At 41.9% G+C, this 17,779-nt stretch overlaps 2 protein-coding genes across 4 annotated transcripts in view; one reads left to right on the forward strand and one right to left on the reverse strand.

Annotated features, from left to right (window-relative positions):
• Positions 1 to 11,895, forward strand: part of Fgf2 (fibroblast growth factor 2) — a 52,220-nt gene extending 40,325 nt beyond the window's left edge. The window contains exons 2-3 of the mRNA XM_028763189.1: positions 938 to 1,041; positions 10,964 to 11,895. Of these exons, the coding sequence (XP_028619022.1) occupies positions 938 to 1,041; positions 10,964 to 11,149 (290 nt within the window). The 3' untranslated portion in view covers positions 11,150 to 11,895. The remainder of the gene's footprint in view (positions 1 to 937; positions 1,042 to 10,963) is intronic.
• The window catches only part of Nudt6 (nudix hydrolase 6), a 17,726-nt gene continuing 7,829 nt past the window's right edge, over positions 7,883 to 17,779 (reverse strand). The window contains exons 4-7 of one of the 3 annotated variants that reach the window (XR_003710818.1): positions 15,584 to 15,638; positions 11,384 to 11,848; positions 11,027 to 11,168; positions 7,883 to 8,115 (exon numbers count right to left, since the gene is read on the reverse strand). Coding sequence is in view for 1 of the 3 variants with exons in the window: in XM_028763175.1 (XP_028619008.1) it covers positions 11,451 to 11,848; positions 15,584 to 15,638 (453 nt within the window). In the remaining 2 variants the exon portion in view is untranslated. Of the gene's footprint in view, positions 9,475 to 11,026; positions 11,169 to 11,333; positions 11,849 to 15,583; positions 15,639 to 17,779 lie in introns of those variants that run through there. The other 2 variants (XR_003710815.1, XM_028763175.1) reach the window with 2 other exon arrangements.

The following is a 17,779-nucleotide window of genomic DNA, read 5'->3' on the forward strand; positions in this document are numbered from 1 at the left end:
AGAGTTTGAAGCTGGGAAACTTAGCCTTCTAATCCTTTGTGATGTCCACTCGTCCTTTGCAGTGTTCTTTCTTCATTGCCCAATCCTCTCATTCGCTTTTGCAGTGTGCCACACACACACACACACACACACACACACACACACACACACACTGCCATATTACAAGCTAGGATCTGCCTATGAGGGGGTCATGAGAGCTTGGTTCTTTCTGAGTTTGGGTCATCTTGCCTAATATTAAATCTCTACCTGTTTTCCTAACAGTTTCATAATTTTTTTCTTTACGGTTGAATGCTATTCCATTTTGTTTATGTACCACATTGTCATTGTTTATTCATTGTTGGGGACACCTGGGCTGGTTCAGTTTCCTTGCTGTAGTCAATAGAGTGACACTTTACACACAGATGTGCCAGTTTCCCTCTAGTCGGATGTAAAGCCCTTTGGGTATATATGCCCAGGAGTGGAGTAGCTGGATCATATAGCATCTGCTTAAAAACATGATTGGTTAACAGTGCCAAATGAGGCCAGCAAGGATAATTGTTCTCCATCCTGTCCCTCCTCTGTCCTCTGTGGGGCATAGGAGTGACAACAGAGTTGGGGACATGGTATGAGGACTCTGTTCTCTTTCCTCTCTAGCTCAGCTCACGTGATGACCACACAGCTTCTTCTATACCTTCCTGATCTGCACACTGGATCAGCACCTTGCTAGGCAGGGTTTGTGTGTGTGCTTGTGGTGTATGTGTGTGAGAGTGTGTGCATGTGTGTATGTGTATGGTATGTGGTGTGTGTATGTGTATATGCACATGTGTATGTGTCTGTGGTATATGTGCATGTATGTCTGTTTGTGTCTGTCTGTATGTGGTGCTCTGTGTGTGTGTGATCTGTGAATTGTGGGAATGCTTTGATCTCTGATTCCATAATTTTTCTCCATTTCTTACAGTCAAACTACAACTCCAAGCAGAAGAGAGAGGAGTTGTGTCTATCAAGGGAGTGTGTGCAAACCGGTACCTTGCTATGAAGGAAGATGGACGGCTGCTGGCTTCTGTGAGTAGCTTTCTGTGAGGGGGTTTCATTAGCTCTGTGCAGTTATTTACTAGCATTGGTACTGGATCTCTGGGTTTCATGTGCATCATTTTATCTGTGTATTCCCTAGATAGTAGCAAAGTCCAGTGAAGTCCAGGCATTCTGCAGCCACAATGGCTCCAAATCACCATGCTTTTTTTCTCTGCAAGATAGTTGGAAAAAAGTCTCTCTTATGGCTGTTTAAAGGCCATATAAAGGCACATATAAAACTTGGTTATTAGTTTTGAAGCTTCTTCTTTAGACTCATAGGAAATATTTGTCCTTTAGAATATTAGTTGAGAAAGTGGGCTTCTAGCCAAACACAGATGCTGGCTCCACCCCTTGGTCACTGTGTGTTCTTCAGCAGATTATTCTGAGTTGGTCCATCATGTGTATCACAGGTACCCTGACCCATCTGAACACAGCTTTGCAGGGATTTAATTGAGTATTACATATCATTTTTACATCGTATCATAGCTAGTCAGGGCTATAGCTCCTCGCTAGTAGTCTTTCAATGAATAAAAGCTCTGCCAGTGTATTCTTCATTGTTAGAACCAGAGGGTCAATCTGTTGGACACACAGTGTGTAGGGAATGGTACAGTAAAGACATAGGACACAGGGTACATTTCTGCCTCCTACTGGAGTGGGTAGAACGTGCAGAAAGACCTGATTGTATGGATTTGAGAATGGCAGTAAGGGCACTGTGCTAACAGGGCAGTGTTCTTACCCTGAGCCATACCCTCAGCTCTGCCTAACCTCTCTAGCTTTCCTGGTAGACAATCTCATATCACCGAGTGGTCCCAGTATTGTCACCTGTATACATTGTTCATATCTTTTTTATTTTTTTCTGAATGCAGGCATTTAGATTTCGGAGACAGATTTTTCTAATCATCAGTTTTTAGATCCATCATCTGACAGAGATACTGTTATCAGTGAACACAGGGTTGCTGATTGCTGTTATCAGTCAATGACAGATTGCCATCATCAGTCAAGGTGAATTTGGCAGGATAATTGACAAAGCTGTATGCAGGGCTCATAATTGCCATTTGTTAGCTGAAAACATTTTAAGACCCTCTTCAAGAGTAGCCCATGATCATAGAGTGTACAGGATGCCAGATGTGCTAGACAGTAGCCTTAAAGAGTGCCATGTGTTCTTTGCCCTAATGGATCCACTGTGTAGGAAGGCAAAGGTGTAAGTATTGGTGTAGTTTGTGGGCACTTTGTTGAGTTCTATCGGTATTTCACATACATGCATAGTAATACAGGAGAAGGTTGGAAGCATTGCAATGTAAGAAGTAATTTAGGGAAGAAAGTGGCTAGCTTGTGTAGAATTCATGGAGGTGACTTGTAAGTAGAGTGTTGGATGAAAAGAACACCAGGCAGGGGTAGAGCGGAAACTGTGGACACAAGAGGCTACCTGGCACGTCCCGAAAATTATGAGCCACTCACCCCAGCTGGAATGTGACCTGCAAAGGACAGAACACAATGGAAGAAGAGGGAAGGCTGGAGAGGCAAACAAGCTTGTCTTCAAGTCTTACATCACTAACCATGCTCACTGTGAGGCTGGAGGGTTTGCCTTCGGCTGAGAGCGCGCTGAGTGGCTCTGGGGAGGCTGGAGTGTCAGGGAGACTAATTAGAGTTGAAGAGGAAACACTGCTGTGGCCACTACAAATGTGGGCATCACAGGGACATGGGGAGGAGAGTAATGGTAGACAGAGGCACAAGACTCTGCGTTCTCTTTAAGAATGAACACTTTTTATTTTTTCCACTGCTGTTTATATATATATTGTGTACTAGCTGCTAGAGAGAGCTAGAACAGTGTCTTTTACCCCTCTATTTAAAATCTTCCTTCTGTACTTCCCTGCCCTTGTGACCTTATTTAGTGACCCTAGTTAGGACATTTCTCCTAGGGTTTATCTGCAGTTTTCCACAGTCACAGGATCACATCTGGGTTTGTGCTGAGAAAGGCACTGCAAACTGTCTGAACCCCAACAGAACACAAGCAGCATTTGCAGGGCTGTGTTGAAGTACACTGATCTTGTTTTGGTCATAACTGGCTGTAGAGTCCACTAGCCCTGTAGTCTTGAAATTCTACCCTTTGCTTTCCATTTCAATCTTGGTCAATGAATGCCTCACTAGGGTGAGAGTAGATCACAGTGAGTCTGTATGACAGTCACGAAAGGAAAGGAACTCGTCTCAAGAACATAGGCTGGATGGCAGGTTCATCTACAGTGGTTAAAAACACCACAGTTTTCAAGAGCTCCAGAGACAGAAGCTGCCCACCCGTTTACAAACAAGAGGAAACAAACTGAAGATGGCAGAGGTGAAAAATGAGTCTGTTCCGGTCTTCATGGGGGAATTCTGACCTTTTCTCTTGGCAAATAGGTGTGAAGCTTCATAATGTACTAAGAACTAGGTAGGGTTTCCGTTCCCTTCCTCAGCAAGGAAGAAACTGCTGCAAGATGAAAGCCATCCCATCTGGCTCTACCAACTCTTACTGGATTTTGCTCTCTTTAGTGCATGCTAACTCTCTTCATGATGCAACCAAACACTACTAGTTGATGCTACCAGACGATAAGAGTAAGAGTCAGTTTAGTAAAATTTAGAGATTTATCACAGACCCTGTGACTTATCAGCATGGACAAAACCCAACGGCTACACACACATGGAAAATTCGAGATTTATCTGGCTCTTCTGAGAAGGGTACAAACTAGATTGGCTGAGGCAACAGCTGGTGTGTGTTTTGTCCTCATCAGAGGGCCCAGTCTTGCTGCCAAGTCACAAACTAATTTCTGGCCTCAGCATCCAGTATGGCTGGCTGCCATGCTCTCTTAGCAAGTCCTTCTTCTCAGCTGGGCAAGGTGGAGGATCAGTCTTCTGATGAAGAAGTAAGTGCTGTACCTCACAGCAGGAGGGGTGCTGATGGCCTAGCTCAGTAGCTTTCTCTCTGAGTCAGATCTGCCAATACTCAGCTGTCAACAGCAGTAACTTCTGGAGTAACTCCAGTGTCCTGATCAGAAGCCATCATTTGGGGATGTGAATATGCCTTATGTCTGGAGAGGCTGTTTGTAAGCCTGTACTTGCCACAGGCATAAGTCCGTCCACCTTTTACCTTGCCCCACAACACCCTGTGTGTGCTGGCAACACTGAATGACAATGAGGTCATGATCACTCCTAGGTAGATAGTTGGGGAGAAGATTTTTATTGTAGATGTGAGAGTTCAGCCAGAGGCATCTGGAAGAGTCCAGACTGAGCATGGCCAGCAGAATAGACTCAGTCATGAGAGGAGAAGGGGGAGGAGAAGAGGAAGAGAAGAGAGATGAGCCAGGAGCAGAGGACCAAGAGAGAAGGAAAACCAAGAGAAGGAGGACCAAGAGAACCAAGAAAGGAGCCAAGAGGCCAGGAGGCAAGTGGACAAAGAGAACACAATGCCAAAACGGTCAGGTTATATAGGAGAAAGAACCTGGAGGAAGGACAGTGAAGCTCCGGGGGTAGGCGCTCTCTCTCTCTCTCTCTCTCTCTCTCTCTCTCTCTCTCTGTGTGTGTGTGTGTGTGTGTGTGTGTGTGTGTGTGTGTATGTGTGTGTGTGAGTGTGTGCTCGTGTGTCAAGTGGTGAGAGGAGCCCAGACTCTATAACAGGTATTTGTGGTGCCCAGGGAGCCTGGTGGCCTGGGTTCACTTGGATATGTTAATAGGCACCTCAGTTAGCTATTTGTCTTGAGTTTCTTTGGGATCTAACATACAGGCTCTATGATTCCTGTAGTGATTCTCCAACATACTCATCCTCTTGGGGACAACAGTACCTTAGTCATGATGGCTTTACTGCTGGTTGAAGGTATGAGAACGAACTCATACTGGTGTAAAAACAGTGGTCTAAAAGCATTCTGGTTAAGGATTGCTCATGATTTCAAACCATGTGTGTGTGTGTGTCCTCAGATGTGTAGATACACATGCTGTTGAGGCCAGAGCTCAGCCTTGGTATTGTTCCTTGGGTGCTGTACACCGCCGTGCTTTCTTTTTTCAAATTTCTTTTTATTTATTTACACTGTGTGACTGCTTGTTTGTATGACTACCACATGTGTGGAGTTATTGTGGAGGTCAGCAGAGGGTGGAATATCTCCTAGAACTGAGGTCATAGGTAGCTGTGTGCCTTGATTTTTTGAATTAAATTATTTTATTAATTTATATCCCAAATGTTGCCTCCCCTTCTGCTCCCCCCTCAGAGTTCTTTACCCATCCCCCCTTTACCTCTGAGAGAGTGCTGCCCTCCACCACAAGGAATCCCCCTTCCCTGGGACATTAAGTCTTTAGAGGATTAGGTGCATCCTCTCCCACTCTAGCAGAGGCCAGACAAGGTAGTCCTCTGCTACATATGTGTCTGGGATCTTGGACCAGCCGGTGTATGCTCTCTGGTTGGTGTGCCTTTTCATTTGTTTTGTTTTGTTTTTTTATTTGTTTGTTTGGTTTTGCACAGGATATCTTGCTGGAGCTTGCAAAGTAGGCTAGGCTGGCTGGCTTGCCAACAAGCCCCAGAGACCTCCTGTTTCCACCTCTCCAACGCTGGGATTGCAAGCATATGACACCATATGTTCTTTTTTCTTAAGATAGGGTCTTATTATATAAGCCCTGGCTAGCCTGGCACTACCTATATAAACCAGGATGGCCTCCAGCTCACAGAAATCCACCTGCCTCTGTCTCCTAAGTGCCGTGATTAAAGGCTGGTGCTCTCATGCCCAGAAATGCTAGGCATTTTAAATTTGAGTCTGGAACTCAGATTCAGGTTCTTGTGCTTGGATGACAAACACCCTCCCAGCATCACTCCAGTCCTTGAAAACATGTTCTAAAAAGACTTTCTATGTTTCCAACAGCTGTACCTCTGCAAAGGCCTGTATCTGGAGGCTGGAGTTGGAGCTCTTTGATGTGTGACAGGCTTCTTACTCAGTTTCTTATGAGGAGATGTTTTTTGTTGCTCTAAGTTACAGAAACCTAGAATAAATATTAAGATCAATGGTTCTACTGAATTCACAAAAAAATTATAGATTTAAACAAAGTTGCATCTATTAAGTTTAACTGTAGTTCTTGGTTTCAATACCAAATAACTTTGAAGGCAGAATGTGTAGGGAAAAGTATTGATGAGCCCCCTCTGTGAGGGGGTCTCTTGTGGCTTCCTATCTGAGGCTACAGATTGTGTCACCCTGGACAGGATTGAAGTAAGAGTCAAATGGTGCTTTTGTTGGCCCATGTAGTGAGTGCTGAAGGGCTGTGTTTTAATTAATCCAAAGCGTATTTCACACATAAAACCATTTCTGATTGGAGGAATCTTAATGGTGACATGAATTCTCCAGTGTAGAAAAGTAGGTAGTGTTTTAGGGCTCAGTGTTCAAGGCTCATTTTTGCAGTCTACACTGATCAAATTTGTCAGAAACAGAGAGTTAAAGACAAAGCTGCATCTTTGTAAAGAGATAAAACGCTAGACTGGATTAAATGCAGAGTAAGGCCAACAGAGAATTTCTGGTCTTGGAAATCATTCCCAACAATTCTCTGCAGCCTTTTTTATAAGATTGAGATCACACTGGCTCTTAAATTTTTCCCATTTGTGGTTTTTATTTAGTTCTAAAGTGCTCAACATGGATACTTACATCACATCTGTTTTTAATTCTCAGAAATGGTGTGAGCAAATGCATTCTGAGATTTCTATTGAGCAAACTCCTTCATAAGCCAAAACTGCAAGAATCAAAGTACTGTAAACGAGTAAACAGCTCAGAAAACAGAGCATGGGGAAATGGCCATAAGGTTCAAACCTAAAACTGAGCGGAGGACCAGAGCCAGTGTGCAAGCGGGAGGGGTGCTGGGAAGCCTTGAGGCATCTTGCTGTGTCACAGATGTTTCTTACTGTGTGGAGACCATCTGATTCAGTGAGGCCTAGAAAGGGTACGCAACATAGTCAGACGGCCTGCACATTAGTCAGGGATTGAGGCAAAGCTGGAGTCCAGGGTCCTGGCTGGCTGGAAGCCATCATGGATGTGAGGCCAGGGCCACTGGACTCTTGGAAAGGATCATCTTCTCAGTTTCCTCAGAGAGTCTCTATGCAGTACAGCTAAGCCATATTCTAGATTTCAGTTCAAAGCCAGGTTTTTCTGGTCCAGAATCTTATTCAGATTCTGCAACTTGAGTGTAGCTTTATTTTAAGCTATCTGTAGTATTTTATTTGCTTATTAACTTAGTACAAGTTTATTGATCTCTTCCTATGTGGGAAGTATGGCTATCATAACATATAATCAATCAAAATTTCCACAAGGGATTTATAGGAAGGTTGTCACCATGTGGCAGCTAACTCTCTTATTATTCTAGCTTTATTAAGTATTTGAGAATTTCTTACAATATATTTTGATCATTTTCTCCCCCATTCCTTCCCTAACTCATTGAAGAGTCATCTCTACCTTTCCACCCCCACCCCACCCCCCCTGCATCACTTTGTATTCTATTTTTTAAAAACCCACTGAGTTCAAGAAGTGCTGCCCATGTACTCCTGGGTGTAGGGGTCATCGTGGATCATGGTTGCCCTATTTGGGGCCACATCTGTTAGGAAAACTGATTCTCTACTCTAGAACAGTAAGTTAGAGGTGAAGGCTGGCAATCCCCTCCTACCTCCTGCGTAGAATGCTGACTGGTTTGATCTTGTGTCAGTCTTGTGCAGCGAACAACAGCTGCCCGTGAAAGCAGTTAAGAGATGATGCATTTTAAGGACACAAACTCAAGGGGCATACATATATAAACAAGCTGTATCTCTGGATAGTGGAGATAAAAATCACTCAAAAACTGCTTAAAATCAAGGATTTGCTTTTATTTTATAACAAGAGATTACTCATTCCCTGAAGAAATTATTATTTTCTGCACATGTATTATGGTGGATGTGGTGGTGTGTTTGGGGGTGGGGGCATACAAGCATGTGTACGAGGAGGCCCATGGTTGACATCAGGTATCTTTCTTGATCCTTGTCCACCTTATGTGTCAAAGCAGGGTCTCCTGGCAGTAGTAGGTCAACTTGACACAAACCTAGAGTCATTTAGGAAGAGGGAACCTTAACTGAGGAAATGCTGCCACCAGATTAGTCTGTGGGCAAGCTTATGGTATATTTTCTTGATTTTTGATTGATGTAGGAGGGCCCTGCTTACTGTGGGTAATGTTACGCTAGGGCTGGTGGTCCTTGGTGCTCTAAAAAAGCAGAGTTGGGCAAACCATGTGGAGCAAGTCAGTAAGATGCAGCTCTCCATGTTCTCTGCCTCTGTGTTCCTCTCCTGACTTCCCCCAGTGATGGACTGTGATGTGAAACTGTAAGACAAATTAAATACTTTCCTCCAAAAGTGGCTTTTGGTCATGGTATTTTATCACAGCAACAGAAACAATAACTAAAAAACAAGGTTTCTTGTGGAATCTGGAGTGATTTTGGTTAGGTTGGCTAGCCAACCTTGCACTGAGAATCCTGTCTGCCTTCCATATGCTGAGCTTAAAGGTAAATACCACTCCTACCTGGTATTTATATGGGTTCTGGGCACCTCAATTTTGTCCTCATACTTGCATAGTAATCACTTTATCCACTGTGCCATCCCTCCAGATGTTCTTTTCTAGTAACACTTGCAGGTCTAGGGGCTGGCTTTTTTGCATGACTTGTGTTTTATTTTTATTGTGTACTTTAATGTACTTAGAACGGACATGTTTGGTGTCAGTATATACTATATAATGATCACATCAGGGTAGATCTTTCTTAAGAATACAATTTACCCTTACAACAGTTTTAAGTTTGCAGTTAAGTCAGGAAGACTGCTGTTTCTCCATTAGGTGGCTGTCTGTCTGTCACACTACAATACCAGTAGCTAAAGTCCATAGTGACTTATACCACTTTAATTTCCCCCTGAGGATCCTATCCAGGGCCAGCTTTGGTCATCTGTCTTTCTAGTTTCCTCTAGGCAGTGACCATTTCTTAGACTCTCCTTGTTTTTCATTGCTTTGACAGCTGAGCATCTTTAGGATCCACTAGTTTGGGATTGCCTGGTGTTTTTCTTGTAGCTAGATAAGAGTTCTGCAAGTTTGAGAGGACAACCACAGAAGTACAGACGTCATCATTTGGCTGGAAAGTGGGCGTCTCCACTTCAGAGTTAATCTTTCCTCTCCTTGGGAAGGGAGTCACTAAGCAGGAGCTCACTGTTAGGGGATGGACCACCATAAGGAAGTCACCATGCAGCAGTTCACACCTAGGGGATGATGTGTTGCAGGTAGGAAGTCACACTCTGAGGACGGTGTGTTGAAGTAGGATGTCACCATGCACCTGTTCACACCTATGGTATGGTGTCTTGTAGGAAGGATGTGTAGGAGATCACTCTTACAGGGTGGAGTTTGGTGGGTTTGCTGTGTGTCCTTGAGGGAGGGAGTGTTATAAGTTAAAGCTTCTTTATATAGAAAATTTGTCTGTTCTCCATTTACTCTTTAGTTTAGCCATATTTATGTAAACAAAGACTGATTTTGTTACTGGAACATTTGCGAGTTCTTGCATTTGGCTCTGTGCTTTTGATACTTCTCACTGTGTTTATTTTGAGCACTTCATCACTCCTTGGGCAGCAATCCTTACATGTAAATCCCCTGCTGTAGCTTAGAGTGATCCACTTCTTCAAAGAGTCTTGCTCTTTTTATTGGAAGATGGAATCACATAATTTAGTATACTTGTTGTTTTGGAGCTGCTGTTGCTTCTAAGCTCTGTCAGAGGTTGTACATTACTAACCTTATACACATATGTATATATATTTCTGTATCTAACCATCTGAATCTGTGCTGTACTAAACATGGGTTAGTATGCCCTGAGGTCACCATCTCACCCTTGATCTGTTGGTATCCTGGAATAGTTTAGCCCTTCTCCTTGCTTGGTTCCCATCTCCACAACAACAGAGCCTTGCTCATGGTGTCTCTTCACAGCAGTAGAAAAGTAACTAAGACAAATGACTTCTTGGGATTATTGTATGTAGTACACTGTGGCATACCAAGTTCACTAATACTCTTCAAAATTCCATTTTGTAATTAGTGAAGGGAAAGGCCCAATAATTAAGAGCACTTGTTCTTTCAAAAGCCCCAGGTTTGATTCCTGGCATTGGCAGCTTCGGTTCTAGAGGATCTGATACTCTCTTCTGACCTCTGTGGGCACATACATATATACAGGCAGTATACTCATATTGCTGATTTGTCAGAAACCAATATATTCTGGGTTGCTTATTCTTCAGGAACAAGTCTGTTCTAGATCATGTATTTAGAAACCAGAATATTCCAGACTGCTTGTTCTTTGCTGCTGATTAGCATTTGGAGATTGTCAATCTCATACCATTCATTGTTTCAGAGTATTTTGACATCAGGCAACCTTAAATGTTTTCTACAAGACAAACTAAAAGCAACTTTGGTCACTAGCCAACATTTGCAACTTCAGGGAACTTACTCCGTCCCTCCTTCTTTGTGGGAAGAATACTTTGGGCTACACTTTTGACATTATTTCCCTTGAACCTCATGACAAGTGTAAAAGTGAAAATGTCTAACTGTAAAGCTGCCCCAGGGTTCAGGAGTGTGTGACACCTGCAGGAACATCCTTCCATGTTACAACATGTGGCCCTCCTGGGGTCCCCTCTACATTGAGGTTGTAATATGCAAGTCCCAGATAGTGTGGTCCTTTGCCCTCCATGAGGGGTTGCTGCCTAACACCTTGCTGATTGATCACAGGATTACTCCTGCCTAGGAGGCACTGTCCTATTCACACGGGTTCCTAGCATCATCCATCGGCAGAACTGTCACATTTTTGACCTGTGGTCTTGTTCCTCTCAGTGTTTGACATGAAAAACATAAAAACACATTTTCCTTTCTTTTTCAGAAGTGCGTTACAGAAGAGTGTTTCTTCTTTGAACGACTTGAATCTAATAACTATAATACTTACCGGTCACGGAAATACTCCAGTTGGTATGTGGCTCTGAAACGAACTGGGCAGTATAAACTCGGATCCAAAACGGGACCTGGACAGAAGGCCATACTGTTTCTTCCAATGTCTGCTAAGAGCTGACTCACTTTAGACACTGTCACTGAGAGAAAACAAAGGAATGTATACAGCCAAGTTTGGATGTCTTTTATGTAATAATAAGACACTTAACCATTACCTCAGTCAAGAAAAACAAGTTTTGGAAAATATTTAGACTTTCCCATTTTATATAGCTTTGGTTGTGACCCAGTGAGAATTAGAGCTATGATCTTGTTGACGTATTTCCTTTATTTGAAAAGAGGATTTAAAAATACGTACATTTATGGATTTCTGCCGCGGACATCATGTATGTAAGAAAACTGGTACCGGGTATGAATGTTGGCATTCAGTCTGTCCCCACCGTGGCTCTGTACCTCTCTGGCAGTTCCCTGTGATAGAGTTTGTAGAACAGGCCTGTGTACACTGCAGGGAATTCCTCCATGCTGAGGTCAATTTTGTCAAACCCTTCCCTGAGTCCATACAGCAGTAGCCTAGCCACCCTGCTAGTGATGGGTGTCGTGTGTTTAGTCCGGGCCAGGTTTTCTAGATCAATCCATTCACACTTCAAGCATTCCTGCTGGCAGAAGTTGATGGTGAAGGAACACGGCTGCAGGCGGCAGACCAGGTACATGTCTGACATCCCGAAGGCCCCAGGGCTCCTGTGTTGCTGCCTGATGCTCAACAGGGACCTGAATTCTGACTTGACACCAGTCTCTTCAAAAACCTCTCGGACTGCTGTGTCTGCTATATGAAAAAGAGAGAGAAAAAAAAAAGGTTTCATTCTTAGAGATGCCATCAAAGATTTTTCAGTTAAAATCTGGAAGTTTAAAAGCAAAATTTTGTCTTCAAACTGCTTTCTGGACGTTGTGAAATATACTTTGCACTTAAGACACTGAGAGTGTATTGGCAGTCACATCTTCTTAACTTCTTCCTGTTCTGTTTCCCAAAGGCAAGAACACATTTGCAAACCAAGCTGCAGTTAATATACTGACAAATCCTTTCCTATTGTCCTGTCCTGAGCGTCCATCAAACTGCCTGAGTTTGTGGACGTCTGAATTGAAAGGGCCCATCCCTTGTTACAGAAGTCTGTAGTGCTGAGCATACTTGAGTGAGCTGTGAAGTGACTGTGACTTCTTTGGGCTCTCAAGGCTACTGCCCCTAGGGCAAGGTCCTTTGACCCTGTCCTGGCTGCCAGTGGACCCCAGCCTGACAGAGAAACTGTGTTTCCTTGAAATCAGATTGTGTAGAACTTGAGACATCAACATCAAAATGCAATAGCTGTCTCATCAGAAATCTGTTGGTTGTTTAAACACCTTCTAATGCCTCTCCGGATGTTTGTTAGACAGCACATACATTTGTCTTGCCAGTAATCCTGCTGATAACACCTATGCAACGAAGAGCTATTAGAAGCACAAGGTTCCTGTGCATTCAAACCACAGACTGTCTTTCCTGCCCACTGCCACTAGGACATGTTCTTGTTCCTAAGAAACAGTTTTGGAAAGGCTCACAGGAAGAGCAATTTAGTCTAAAATATAAGACATCTACCTGCCATTCTTTAACTATTTGCTGACTTTCTCTGTGACTGAGATCTGTCCATAGGTTAAGCATGGCCAGAAATTACATTCCAAAACTGAAAGCACCAGGACTAGGCATATAGCTCAGCATGTAGAACACCTGCCTCACATATGTGAGGTGTTTGGTACAGTTCCCAGTACCACACAATGAGGGAGGGAATGGAGGCATCAAAGAACATTCTAGGCTCACAAAGTTTCTCTACTAAGAAAATAGGTTTTAATCTAGCATATAATACATTATTAAATTTATTACTAAAAATTGTGGCACTAGTCTTAAATGTTTATATAGTGGCTTCTAACTCTTGTTTAAATATATACTTATATTCTTTAAAGGTTCTAGAAAATAACCTTGGGGCTCCTGCTCAGTTCTTAGCACCACTAATCTGCCCTACTGTACGTAAGTTACAGAACAGGACAGAGTAAATGAGAGAATGGGTGTCTTGCTTAGCAGTCACTGTGGCACTATGGTGGTGGCAGGACAAACACTGTCTGGGAAGTCTGAATAGTTTAACGTGAATTGCACATCCCATACTAGCTGAAACCAGAAAATCCAAGCCAATAATTCTGCATCTGAGATGTGGGAAATCCCCCTCTTCCACCTCAAAATGGAACTCTCTCCCTCAGTTTCAACATGCATTAAGATTACCAAGATAAACTGTTATTCCTTTAGAATTATCTTAATAGACTTTAAACTCTGCTGAAACAATAATTACTGCACATGAAGAATCTACAAGCTCAGTTTTGCTGATGAAGAGCTGTGTCTGAATGTCAGACTGGATTGGTGAACAGCAGGACAGCAGACATTCTGAGCTTTCTCTGTTCTGTAGTACGTAATGAGAGAATGGCTTGAGATAGAGGAGAGTGATGGAAAACCTCCAGCTTGTGGCTTTCCTTGAGCTCCCTCTAGTCCTGGTGAACATCTCTGGCTGGCTGAAACAGGACATGGGTTTTACCCATGGCAATGACATATTTTAGGAAGGCCTTTTGTTCCTTTGAACCATACAGACACATTTAGACTCAAGCCTTGAGAACTTCAATTTGTTTTACATTTTCCCAACTTAATTTCTTAAAAACACTTTTCATATCAATGTCTCATCTACCTGGCATTATCAGAGAGTGAAAGATTCCAAACAAATGAGTTTCCAAGTTAACTAGTATTTATTTACTGGAATTTTGCAACAGTCTAATTAACAGCCAATGAACTGTCCAGGATGGCAACATTACAAAATTGTATTTCACGCTTTCCTAAACAAAGGTTTCAAGAATATAATTTCCATATGCTTTAGACAATCAGAGTGTTATTATTTTGTTCTGTGCTGTCAAACTGTGCTATAGAAATAGGCTGGAGAAGGGCAAGTCTAGGAAAATGGTGAATGTCAGCTTCTGCTTTTGTTTTAGTTCAGATGGGTGAGTTATTTTGATAACTATAGATACTTTAAGAAACAACTAGTAGCACATTTAAAATTATCTAGGCTTAAAGGAAGGATTCTGGAATTAAACTAAAACCTGAATTTATACATATTTAACTTGAAAATATGCTTTTCCCATTTATATCCAAGTCTGTCTGAAATTCTTAGGATCTATTAAACCTCAAAGGGGGAAAAGAAACCCCACCTCAGTTTGAAAAGGTATGCCTCAGGAGGGCAAGGCATGCAGGGCTACAGATGGCTCCGCACAGAGTGGAGGGTGAGAAGACTAGACGAGTCACCTCATTCATGTGCTTTTAATACCACATAGGTAATGATGGTGTTGAGAAATGGGAGAAAATGAAGAAGGGGGCTTTATGGGAAAAAAATGGCTCTGGCTCTCAGTATGTGGCATCCCTACAAAATACAGATTTTTTGCACATAGCATGGTCTAAGTAGCGTAGGCTGGCTTGATACACCTTCCTTCTGCCTCAGTCTCCTTAGTGCTGTGATAAGCAGGCATGTGCTATCACACCCAGGTCCTCAGAGTACACACAGTCAACAGACTACCCACCAGAGAACTAAGGAAACAGGTCACTGAGAACCTAACACCACGGTTTGTTTTCCGTCTCTGATGTCGTTAATGTTACTCACGGGCTGCTAGGAGCTGTACTTGTAAATACATACAGGGCATTTTGATCTGTACAACATTTAAAAATCAGATCTCATGAACATATACTCAAACACAAGCAAAAACAGGAGACTGCTCTAATACAGTGAGTGCCTGGTTTCGAAGAAACAAGAATGTGCTTATTAAAGAAAGGTCACTGAGAAACAATATTGGTATCTAGTGTATTATTTATCTAAAGGATGATGTTGAATTTAAGTGAATGGTTTAAGGAACAGCATGATTCCATACTTTGTAGATCAGTGACTAAGTGTGTAGTTCATTCTAGCTTCCTATAAGCTTATTTGGAGGGAGAGGGAGCCATGCTATTTCTCACTCAAGACTTTCTCATAGGTAATTCATTATGTTTTAGGATATTCATAATAAATAGCTGGCAAAAATCTTCAAAGGAGAATTATATCGCTATTTCCTTAGAGTTGGTTTTATTGTACTTCAAGTTTTTTCTAAAAATTATTATTCACCAATCTGCGATGAAATGGTCAAGAATTCAAAATTTAATAATTTTAGCCATATTTAAAACATCTTTATAATTAACTTCACTGATGAACATCTCAAGTTTCTCCCTTTCAGATGACCTCAGAGCACCATTAGAAAGGGGCTTCCCCATAGGTATAAACTATACAAGTGAAATGAGTGTGTTAGAAAGTTCTTGCTAACTTTGTATTACTCTGAAGAAATCTGTCTGAATTTTTCTACCTTAGTGTGAACCAATTAGAAATTTTAAATTCTTATTCTTAGCTACAAAGCAGGGAAGTAAACATATGAATTTTCTAAACATTTTCAAGTTTATCAGAAGTAAATAAATACCTACCAATATCTTCTCCTGGCTCTGACAGGCCTCCTGGAAACTTCCACATGTTTTTCAACTGCAGTGCAAAGTTAAAAAAAAAATAGTTCATGTCATGACTTTCTTTCTTTCCTCTCTCTACCCACTCCTACCTCGTCCACTCAGTTGGTCAAGGAAATAAACGCTTGTTTGTATTACGTTTATCCTACTCCCCCAACCCCAGCGTTCTTCCTACTTCATGTTTTCTTGTTCGAGGGAGATGGTGATTGATGAAGTCTTTTCCTTTTATTCTTCAGGAAATAGAAGTGGTATTATTTAGTTAATGTGATACAACTTGTATTAATTAACCTTTGGAGGGAAATATCTACCCAGTTGTGTACTTCACAGAACTTGGCTGCTAGTTAACTATGAACAGATAGGATCGTACAGATGCTGCTATGAGTAAGTAGAGTACAGAATAAATGTAACCGAGAGGTATGCTACTCTAGATTTTTACATGCATTTACTGTATTTTGTTTCTAATCACAAGTATTACTCAAGATTTCTGTGCGTTTATCATTTTATTGTAAAATGTAATTGCTTTTTATGGGTAGTATGAATAAAGTTATTTTGGTTTCTTGGCTATCATTTCTTTGTATTTCCTCATCAATCATTTCTTTTCCTTTTCTTTTCCTTTTTTTTTTTTGTGGGACGATGCTAAAGAGGCAAACCTGATCTTTGGAAGAAATAAGATTAGATTAAAATAATTATGAGCGGGCACAGGACAGTTTTCTCATGGCTGTCATGGTTGACTCCTTGTAGAATTCTGCATAAAGTATGTGTTCATCGTACTGTAAACCTCAAGAATGAGGAGTGACCTCATAAGCCAGCAGATTTCATACTCCTCATTCATAAAACCACTGTGGCCCTTTTACTGTGCACTGTGACCCTCTGGCTTCCTAGAAGCCTGCTTCTGAGAGCATGCATCACCTCTCAGCTATGTGGGCTTGGAGGTCAGTGGCCGGGTTCCTGCTTTCCATACACCACTGACTACTGGGTACAGAGTCCAGGCTTTCCATCCTTCTGTGCCCAACTCAGGTTTGACTTTAACCTATAAAGCATATTTACTTTATTAGTGTAGAAATCGACCTCATCTGCAGAGATGCATTGTCTTTTGGGTTACAGTTTAAAATGGTTCCGAAGTTTTGTTTCTATGGAGACTGGTAAGATATTGGACACTACAACCATAAACTCTATTGGTAATAAAAAAATGAACAATGTAACAGGGCATTTGAGAACTCGGTATTATTATAACATTAACCATCCCAAACACCATCTTCCTGTCATCACAGTGAAGCTTGCCCATAGCTGCTATTGGCATGTCAAGCCTAAATTCACATCTGGCTCTCAGGCACCCTCACAGTGTATCCCACCACGTCTGTGAAATTACATTCCCTACTCTTTAGTCACTAGTATCAAATGTATATACTTATGTCCCAATCCAAAAATAAAACTTATTAAAGGCTAGGGCACAATACTACTTTAGGAAGCACTTTATGGTAGAAAGTTTTATTTAAGTCAGAGATATGGCTTTAATTTAAGCCTCACAAATTACTTAGAATAATTTTAGATAGCATTTCTGAGAAACTATGTTGTAGTAATTCTATATAATGAGGAAATGTTTAATTTTCCAGCAATATTTAATGAAGGGTCAGTAAGTGTAAAAAGAAATACTCTTGCTCTGCTGGCTATAGTTTAGGGGCAGCATCACTCTGGTAGAAGAAACCCTCTCCTTCACTTTGACAACCATGCCTGGGCATGAAAACATTTCTAATAGTGGCTCTTCTCATAGTCTCTTGGGAGTCTTCTTTTAGCCTTAGAACTGTTACCAGTCTCTCTCAGGTCAGATCCCCTGCCAACATTCCTGATCACAGTGATGACAGCCACTGGCTGAGCTCTGTGCCTTCACAGAGTCAATTCTAATTTCTTGGTTTATTGCTCTATCCTTTAAATTTAAAATTTTGATTTATGTGTATGAGTGAGTGAGTGTGTGTGTGTGTGTGTGTGTGTGCATTCCACATGGATGATGATACCTGCAGATCTGAAGAAGGCATCTGATTCCCAGAAGCTGGAGTTGGAGTTACAGGTGCCTGTGAGTTGCCTGACATGGCTGCTAAGAGCAAAACTCTGCTACAGTAACAAGTGCTTTAACTGCTGAGCATTTCTCTAGTACCTAACCCC

Source organism: Grammomys surdaster, unplaced genomic scaffold (assembly GCF_004785775.1).
Source record: "Grammomys surdaster isolate TR1022 unplaced genomic scaffold, NIH_TR_1.0 62, whole genome shotgun sequence".
NCBI lineage: Eukaryota > Metazoa > Chordata > Mammalia > Rodentia > Muridae > Grammomys > Grammomys surdaster.